The following is a 9916-nucleotide window of genomic DNA, read 5'->3' as shown; positions in this document are numbered from 1 at the left end:
GCTACTTGGAAGGCTGAGGCGGAAGATCGCCAGAGCCCAGCAGGTCGAGGCTGCAGTGACCGGGAGCGGCCACTGCACTCCAGTCCGGGCGACAGAGTGAGACTCTAACTCAAAAAAAAAAAAAAAAAAAAAAGAAAGTAAACTAGAGAGAGAGTCACCTCCCCAAGGCAGGGGAGGGGACTAAAGCTAGGAAAACATGGCGGCCATAGCTCAAAGAGCAGATGGCCTGGCCAAGTGCTTAGCAAAACAATGGTGTCTGCTGTTTGAATTTGAATGCTTTTGAACCTTCCCTTTGATGGGGGCAGGTCATTAAGGTGATTGGGTGGTGGTCTGCTTCACGTTATCACATCATCACAGAGGGGACAGGTAAGCACAGGTACTGACATCAGGTGATGGACAGCAGACAGATGGGTGGGCTAGTCACATAACTTCTGCCATGGTGATGGGGTCTGTGTCATGAAGGTCACAAGGGCGTGTTTTTACAAAACAGACTGGGGAGGGGATTGTAAAACAATCATCAATAGCTATCTCTGAGAAGCCAGTTCTATCCTTGGCTTGTGATTAGAGGACAAATTAAAGTGAACTGCTAGGAAAACATGACAAAACTAAGCAGTGTTAAATTGGCTGCTCATTGGCTATATTGACTTATGTCCTTTCACTCTGGTTATACCACTCTGAGGCAAAAGAATTATGTTAATTTCATTAAGATGCTGCATTTCAAACTTTAGAAAGTGATGTTTTATTTCACATTGAGTTCACATTGCAATTACACAGACCAGGCAAGCTGTTTTGAAGCTTATTAGGTCTCTAACCCTGATTCCCTGAAGCAATGTGACATTGACTTAAAAGTTAAAAAAATTATTCAAGTTACACAGGATCATTGTGGAAAATGGGACTATTAAGATAAATAGAAATAAATTAAATTCACCTGGAATCTGACACACAGAGAAAATTAATGTTAACCATGGTCCAAACTGCTATCTCTCTTCTTAAGGGACTTCAGCATTAGCTTCTTTTTTTTTTTTTTTTGAGTTGAAGTCTTACTCTGATGCCTAGAATGGAGGGCAATGACACACTCATGTCTACCCCAGTCTCAACCTGCTGGGCTCAGGTGATCCTTCTGCCTCAGCCTTTCAAGTAGCTGAAACTACAGGTATGTGCCACCACGCCCAGCTAATTTTTTGATTTATTGTTGAGACAAGGTCTCACTAAGTTACCCGGGTTGGTCTCGAACCTGTTGGATTCAGGCAGTCCTCTTGCCTCGGCCTCCCAAAGTGCTGGGATAACAGGCTTAAACCACCACACCCGGCCAGCATTAGCTTCTTAACTGGTCTTCCTGTTTCTAGTTTTACCCTCTGCTGTCTCCATCCTCCATCTTCCACTCTGCAGCCAGAGTCTCACTCTTTTTGAGTCAGAGTCTCACTGTTCTCCAGGCTCTAGAGGTCATGGCACAATCGTGGCTCACCACAGCCTTGACCTCTGGGGCTCAGGTGATCCTTTTGCCTCAGCCTCCCAAGTAGCTAGGACTACAGATGCGTGCCTCCCACACTTGGCTAATGTTTTGATTTTTTTGGAGATAGAAGGTCTCAGTCTGTTGCCAAGGCTGGTCTTGAACTCCTGGGCTCAAGCAATCGTCCCACCTTCACCTCCTAAAGTGCTGGGATTACAGATGTGAACCACCGTACCCGGCCAGATTTATTTTTTTGAGTTGAGGTCTCACTCTGTTACCCATGCTGGAGTGCAGTGGTGCAGTCATGGCTTACTGCAGACTTGATCTCCTGGAGTCAGGTCATCCTTCTGCCTCAGCCTCCCAGGTAGCTAGGACTACATGTGCATGCTGAGGCCCCCACCTAAAATGGCGCTCCCGCCTAAGAAGGCGCCCAGACAAACTAACATGGAGGCTCGGACAAGGCTCTCCGGGTTCTTCTTCCACAACAAAGCCCACCGTTCCTGCGCCCGCGAAACCCCCTGCCAATCCCAAAAATACCTCACCTGCCGACCAATAGGTAACCGACAGGTCGCTTTAAATTTCTATAAAACCTGCCACACCCCTGCCTCCATGCTGCAATCTGATTCTCAGGTTCTGTAGCCACCGCGCTCATCCCCATTAAATCTCTTGGCCTTAAAGGGTGTTGAGTCTCACTGCACGCCACTGTCTTTCACATGCCACCATGCTTGGCTAATTTAAAAAAATATTTTTGTAGAAATGAGGTCTCTCTGTGCTGTCTGGGCTAGTCTCAAACTCCTGGGCTCAAGCAATCCTTCTCTCTTTAGTCTCCCAAAATGCTGGGATTACAGGTGTGAGCTACTGAAACTGGCCTTAGACTTATTTTTAAAACCGATTTTTAATGAAAAATTTAAGCCTGTGCAAGGGTAGAGACTAGTATAAGGATTGATAAAACCCATGAACCTATTACTGAGCTTAAAATCTCTGTCAATTTCTTTGTTTGAAAACCCAGTTCTTCTCCTCAAACTTAGTCACTGGTTACCGGTTTCTAGTGAATCCTTCAGGAAATTAAAAAAAAAAAAAAAAGGCTTTGCAGACGCCGCCGCCTTGAGCCTTTTCCCATCAGCCATGGTCAACCCCACCATGTTCTTCGACATCGCCGTCAACGGTGAGCCTTTGGGTCGCATCTCCTTCGAGCTGTTTGCAGACAAAGTTCCAAAGACAGTAGAAAACTTTCGTGCTCTGAGCACTGGAGAGAAAGGATTCGGTTATAAGGGTTCCTGCTTTCACAGAATTATTCCAGGGTTTATGTGCCAGGGTGGTGACTTTACACACCATAATGGCACTGGCGGCAAGTCCATCTATAGGGAGAAACTTGATGATGAGAACTTCATCTTGAAGCATACAGGTCCCGGCATCTTGTCCATGGCAAATGCTGGACCCAACACAAATGGTTCTCAGTTTTTCATCTGCACTAAGACTGAATGGTTGGATGGCAAGCATGTGGTTTTTGGCAAGGTGAAAGAGGGCATGAATATTGTGCAAGCCATGGAGGGCTTTGGGTCCAAGAATGGCAAGACCAGCAAGAAGATCACCATTGCTGACTGTGGACAACTCTAATAAATTTGACTTGTTTTATCTTAACCTACCGATCATTCCTTCTGTAGCTCAGGAGAGCACTCCCTCCATCCCATTTGCTCGCAGTATCCCTATAATCTTTGTGCTCACGCTACAATTCTTTGGGTTCCATATTTTCCTTATTCCCTTCCATGTCTAGTTGGATTGCAGAGAAATAAAAACTAAATAACAACAACAACAACAAAAAAGTTACCTTTCAGCAGCTATATGCATAGCTTAAAAAAATCATATGCAAGCTTTGTGCAGTGGCAGTATCATAGCCAATGAGGTTTATCCAAGGCGCGATTATTGCAATTGAAAACTTTTCCCAATACCCCACTGTGATGACTTGAAAAAAAAAATCATATGCAAATGGAAATTAATTCTACATAAAATTCTGAAATGCACACTCTTTAGTTAATAACGTATCATTAACACACATCTTTGTGACAAATCTAGGTCTACATCATCATTAATAGCTGTAGAGAATTGATTTGCTTTCTTCCTAATAGACTTTTTCCATCTGCTCAGAGACCCAGATTCAACATTTTTCTCCCCCAGCCTCTATAAGCCTGGAAGAAGCAAAAGCTGTCCCAAAGCTACTTCTAGAATTCTTTAATTTTTTCCACCAGGATAGGACTCTTTTCCACGTAAACATTTGCAGTCTTTTTTTTTTTTTTGAGTTGGAGTCTCAGTCACCCAGATTGGAGTGCAGTGGCCGCTCCCGGCCACCACAGCCTCGACCTGCTGGGGTCCGGCGATCCTTCCGCCTCAGCCTTCCAAGTAGCTGGAATTACAGGCATGTGCTACCACGCCTGGCTGATTTTTTGATTCATTGTAGAGATGAGGTCTCGCTGCCCAGGTGGATCTTGAACCTGCGGGCTCAGGCAATCCACTCACCTCAGTCTCCCAAAGGCGCGGGATTACAGGCTGAGCCACCGAGCCCAGCTACTTTTGCAGTCTTCTATAACCAGTGTCTCTCTCAAGTTTTTCTTTTTTTTTTTTTTTTGAGCTAGAGTCTCACTCTGTCGCCCAGAATGGAGTGCAGTGGCCGCTCCCGGCCACCGCAGCCTCGACCTGCTGGGCTCCGGCGATCCTCCCACCTCAGCCTTCCGAGTAGTCGGAATTACAGGCATGTGCTACCACGCCCGGCTGATTTTTTGATTTATTGTAGAGATGAGGTCTTGCCAAGTTGCCCAGGTGGGTCTCAAACCCGTGGGCTCAGGCAGTCCACTCACCTCAGCCTCCCAAAGGCACGGGATTACAGGCTGAGGCCACCGAGCCTGGCTCTTTTTTTTTTTTTTAATCAATGTCTCACTCTGTTGCCCAGGCTGGAGTGCAGTGGTATGCTCATGGTCACTGCAGCCTCCATCTGCTGGGCTCAGGTGATCCTTCTGCCTCAACCTTCCACAAGTGCATGCCACTACACCTGACTAATTTTTTGGATTATTGTAGAGATGAAGTCTCGCTAAATTGCCCACACTGGTCTTGAACTCCTGGACTCAGGCAATCCTCTTGCCTCTGCCTCCCAAAATGCTGGGATTACAGATGTGAGCCACTGCACCTGGCTAAGTTTTTCTTGATACTTGCTTAACAGATATTTATTGGGCACTAAGTGTATGCCACTGTGTTAAGCACTAGTTATGTATAGAAGTAAACAAAACCAAGTTCTTGTTCTCTTTGAACTTATGGTCCTGTCAGGGGAGATAGACTATAGACAAATAATAAATATAGATCCCATATAATATCCTATATGGTACCAGGAGGTGGTCTTAGCCCAAGTCATACCTGTTTGCCATTATCCAGTGTGGTAGCCCCCAAAGAATCATGCCCCTCCAGCATTCATACCCTGGAGTCATCTCCAAAATTGACTCTGAGCTTGGGCATGTAACTTGCTTCAGCCAATAAGATATTAGCAAGTGTGATGCAGAGACTTGAGTAATGTTCCCACATGGCTGTTTGTTCTCTTGGAATACTCACTCTTGGAACTCTGAGTTATCATGTAGAGAAATCTGGCTGCTTTGCAGGAAAGATCATATGGAAAAAGAGAGGAATGCCTGGCCTTCCCAAGCTGTTCCATTCGTTTCAGCCAAGGTGCCAGAAATTTGAGTGAAAAAGCCATTGTGGATATCCCATCCTTAGTAGACATCACGAGGAGCAGAAGAACTGCCCGACCGAGCCCAGCCCACGTTATAAAATCCGGTGAAGCAATACATCATTATTGCTGTTTTAAGTCACTAAGTTTTGGGTAATTTGTTACACAGCAATAGATAACAGAAACATCAGGCAATTGGTGACATTTTTGTGAACCTATGGTTCTTGGTAAATATGTTACCTGCTTGAAATATAGCAGCTGCTCAATAAGTTGTTAGGTCTGTCATTTTCTCACTGTCACCTGCTTTGTTTATTCTCACTTAAGAGTTATTTATGCCTGCCATGGAACATTACTCAGTTTACATGGTATGTCAGAGTCTGAAGAGGTTCCTAAAATGAGGCAGCGTTTTGAAAACTCATTTCAGCAGGCATGAGTTTGAGAGTGTGGAGAGGCTGAAACAGCTATTTGGTGAAGGATAAATTCTTGATGCTCCAGCACCCTTTCTTGTAAGCTTTCTCCCTTTTATCTCCTTCTGTGATGGGCTGTGAGTCAGATCTAGATTTGAATCTTGCCTTTCCTATTTACTGGCTAGGGCATTTAAAATAGGTCATTTAATCTCTCTAAGCCTCAATTTCCTTCTTTGTAAAAGTAGGATAATAATAGTCCTACTTTGTAAAAGTAGGATAATAATAGTCCTACTTTGTAAAAGTAGGACTAAGACTAGAAGAGCCGGGGATGGGGAGATAACAGTGCTGTCTGGAGCAGAGGCATATGTAAGGGAGTAGTGAGAAATAAACTGATTGGGTAGGACCAGATTACAAGGGCCCAGAATTTTTATCGTAAGCCAGAAAGTGGTATGAAAAAGGTGGCAGTTTTGGAAGGTTAGTCAGACAGTAGTATGCAAAATGGAGTCAAAGGAGGAGAGCTGGTGCTGGGCATGGTGGTGGCCACCTGTAGTCCCAGCTACTTGGGGGGCTGAGGCAGGAGGATTGGTTGAACCCAGGAGTTTGAGTCTAGCCTGAGCAACATAGCAAAGCCCAGTCTTTAAAAAAATAAAAATAGGGCAACTCCTTTGGGTCCCCTCCCACTGTGGGAACTTTTCTGTCCTCTCAAGAAATCTTGCTTTCAAAAATAAAATAAAATAATAAAATAAAATAGCCTCTTAGGAGGCATTTCAAGTGATTTGGTGTAAGGAATAAAGACCTGGAGTGACCGAGGGATCAGAAAAAAAAGGGGGAGACATGTTTCAGAGGAAAATAGGCAGAAAATGGTGACTGACTTCATGTGAAAGATGAAGGAATGAATGAGTAAAACATTGTTTCCTCCCATCATCCCTCCCTGCTGGTTCTCTCCTCTAATTCATGCTCATTGATTGAGTGAATCATCAGCTCCCTTCAAAAGCTGGAGCTTTTTGTGGAACTATACAGTTTACTGATATAGTAATATTCTTGACTCATGTGATCACTGCAAACAGGTCACTTATTTTTTGGGAAGAGAGTAGAAGGAAACATTTTCTCAGATTTTGGGAAATTTTATCACATGTTCAGAGGTAAAATTTTACTTGTCCATAATTTTCTTTTTTGACAATGTCAATGTACTTTTCAAAAAAATATTTTAAACATATATATATATATATATATATTTTAATTTTTATTTTATTTATTTATTTTTTGAGTTGGAGTCTCACTCTTTCGCCCAGGCTGGAGAGCAGTGGCATGCTCATGGCCACCGCCGTCTCGACCTGCTGGACTCAGGAAATCCTTCCACCTTCCAAGTAGTTGGAACTACGGGCTTGTGCTGCCACGCCCGGCTAATTTTTTATTTATTGTGGAGACAAGGTCTCGCCAAGTTGTCCAGGCTGGTCTCAAACCCCTGGGTTCAGACAGTCCTTTCTCCTCTGCCTCCTAAAAGTGCTGTGTCTGGCCACTCTCTGTTTTTGATTACAAGACTAATGCATACTCATTGTTAAAACTTCAAATAGTACAAACATGAAACTTATAAGTAAAGGTCCTCTGTAATTCCACCACCCAGATATCATCACAGTTTGGTCTGTTCTTCTCGATGAAATATTTGAAAGTTTTGAAGAACCCGATTTCAAAGTGTAGTAGTGGCCACTGTCTCTTAATTTTGGGATTACTTGATAACACTTCTTATTTTTTATTTGCATCCTCCAACCTCATAACTAATTTAACAGAAAAATAAGCTTAAGAAAATTTAAGTCAGCCTTCATTGTGTGATGTGTTAAATAAAGCTTGCTTACTGGTGTTTAGTGCCTGATTCAAAGTAGATATCTTGTTTCATCTCTGATATGAGGCTGTTCAACAAAGGGTAGACATCTGTCTGTTATGGAAAGAGCTTGGAAGGATTTTCCCTTCTAATTTTGTAACAGAAGATTTAAAGCCTATAAGATGATCAACGATTGATTTGGATTTTTCTTATGTGTCCAATAAAGCTTTGGAATTGGAGTCTAAAGGAAGCATCTTTTTGACTAAAATGTATAAAGAATATAAAGAAGACCACTTGAAATCATAATGAAGGTATTTTCCATGTTGTCCTTCACTTCATTTTTTAAATGGAACTGACTTAAAATCATCCCTGATACTGCGGCCACTGATGGGGGCTGAATCCACTCAGAGGGATGCAGAAGGGAAGTATAAGAAATCCACTTTCTTTTGTTCACTGAATCTGGACTTAACTTTAAGAGGACCTGATACGAGTTTCAGGATAATACATTTCCTCTCCTTTGATCATCTTTATCTTTTAGTTTAGTGAGTTAGCCCCCAGAGACCACAGCTTCTTGAAAGAGTTCTTGTTTTTGTTAAGTTCAGAGCAAGGACTAATGGTCTTGCAAGCATTTCAGCAATACCTTGAACTTTGCAGTCTCTATTTATCATCTTATTAGATTGGAAAGAAAAAAAGAGTATATAGCAGAGTTACCACCTTCAGCCTCAGCTGTATGTGTTGTTGGGTTCAGACGTCTTTGGGAATGTCTGGCAATGTAAGATAGGCCCACAGAACTCTACTTGCCTGAGTCACTAAGAGACCTGGAATGAAACTCATTTCAAGAGAAGAGTCAGATAGACTAGAGTGGCCCAGAAACACAGCCTTGGTCTCTGGAGAGAAAATGATGTTTCTTGGGAGTGTGACTATGCCACACAGATCTGGCTCTCGGTTTGGCCCCCTCCCCCCATGGACTTATATCTATGAGTCCAGGAAGCCATGTGAGAAACAGAAGGAGCTGTTTCATACAAGCTCTGTGAGACATTTAGGCACAAGTAGTAGCATGGCTTATAGTATTTCTCTAACAAAGTATAACCCAAAGACATGGAGAGAAGCCTTCTTACCCACTAAGCTAGTTTGGCCCGTTGAGGCATTGGTATTCAGCAATCATGATGGTAGGAGACTGGAGTGTGTAGGAGTTGGTGGTGACTGGCAGTGCCAGCCGGCCTGGAGAATGTGGAGACATGCAACAGACAGGGTCCAGGGCAGGAAAAAACATAAAACCAAGCTTGCTGCGGGATCACTCTAACCCCATTTGTGTTCTTGTGTGACACCTCTGGAGTTCTGGAAGTATGTGGAGAAGGTGAAACGTAGCCAAGTCCTGAGGTCCTAGAATAACAAGTGAAGGCAATTGCCAATGAAACACTGGCTGCTATACATGAATGCCAGGTGGTATTAAGTATTCAACAAGGACTGCCTAGTAATGGTCCTCTGCCTGTTACAAATTAGATACATCGCTTAAGGTCTTTGTTGGTCTTTACAGAAAATGGCAACATTCTAAGAGTAGTCCCTTAGATTTTTCTATTATTTCATAATAAAAGAAAATAATTAAAACATTCCAGAGCTTTATTAATCAAAGTTGACGATTTATAAGAAAACATCAAAGGCCGGGCTTGGTGGCTCAGCCTGTAATCCTGCGCTTTGGGAGGCCGAGGTGAGTGGATTACCTGAGCCCGCGGGTTCGAGACCCGCCTGGGCACCTTGGCGAGACCGCGTCTCTACAATAAATCAAAAAATTAGCTGGGCGTGGTAGCGCGTGCCTATAGTTCCAGCTACTTGGAAGGCTGAGGTGGAGGGATCGCCAGAGCCCAGCAGGTCGAGGCTGCGGTGGCCGGGAGCGGCCACTGCACTCCCGTCGGGGAGACAGAGTGAGACTCCAACTCACAAAAAAGAGAGAAAACATCAAGGAATAAAAGAGTAAGACTTTTAGTAGTAATATATTCAAAAGCAAAAAGCATTTTGGGGGCACATGTGTGTGTCTGTGGGCATTGCGTTGTGATTGCATTGTAAGAAACTTGCCTGTCCTGATGGATGCTGAAGTATGTGTGGACATAATAGAGGTCATCTTGGAAAATTATTAATGTGCTTTCTGTCTTTTGCCTTTACCATACAAAATATTTGCTCTAGTTTACAGGAGGCATCTATCTGCTGGAGAGGGTGTGTGGGTTGAGAAGAAGTAAGTCAGAGAGAAAGAAAATATTTAACTTTTGACATGCAAAATAAGATGATGGTGATGATGGTGATGATGGTGATTTTGACGATTTTGACTTGGGGTCTGTGTGGCCCCGGTTGGAGTAGTGGCTTGTTCATGGCTTACCACAGCCTTGACCTTCTGGGCTTAGGTGATCCTCCCACCTCAGTCTCCCAAATAGCTGAGACTATTGGGACGTGCCACCATGCCCAGCTACTTTTAAAAATGTTTTTTAAGCTGGGCTCGGCGGCTCAGCCTGTAATCCCGCGCCTTTGGGAGGCTGAGG

The 9916-nt window shown here is 43.7% G+C and overlaps 1 protein-coding gene across 2 annotated transcripts; it reads left to right on the top strand.

Moving 5' to 3' along the window:
• The first annotated feature begins 2549 nt into the window (after window positions 1-2549).
• LOC103272534 (peptidyl-prolyl cis-trans isomerase A-like) lies at window positions 2550-3681 on the top strand. Of its 2 annotated transcripts, XR_002482652.1 has the most exons (2): window positions 2553-3144; window positions 3654-3681. XR_002482652.1 is itself a non-coding variant. In XM_008070021.2 (1 exon), the coding sequence occupies exon 1, from the start codon at window positions 2576-2578 to the stop codon at window positions 3065-3067; it is 492 nt and encodes a 163-aa protein (XP_008068212.1). In that variant the 5' UTR covers window positions 2550-2575; the 3' UTR covers window positions 3068-3257. The 2 variants fall into 2 exon arrangements, 1 of the variants encoding a protein (XP_008068212.1); XM_008070021.2 differs by lacking the exon at window positions 3654-3681 and having other exon boundaries at window positions 2550-3257.
• Window positions 3682-9916: the final 6235 nt, after the last annotated feature.

Source organism: Carlito syrichta, unplaced genomic scaffold, assembly GCF_000164805.1.
Source record: "Carlito syrichta isolate Samal-C Ts95f unplaced genomic scaffold, Tarsius_syrichta-2.0.1 Scaffold312739, whole genome shotgun sequence".
Classification (NCBI taxonomy): domain Eukaryota; kingdom Metazoa; phylum Chordata; class Mammalia; order Primates; family Tarsiidae; genus Carlito; species Carlito syrichta.
Note: the sequence above shows the minus strand (reverse complement) of the source record. Positions and strands in the feature narration are given on the sequence as shown.

What these genes read in the sequence shown, in the direction of transcription:
- LOC103272534 (XM_008070021.2), top strand. Translation starts at nt 2,576, where the DNA reads ATGGTCAACCCCACCATGTTCTTCGACATCGCCGTCAACGGTGAGCCT.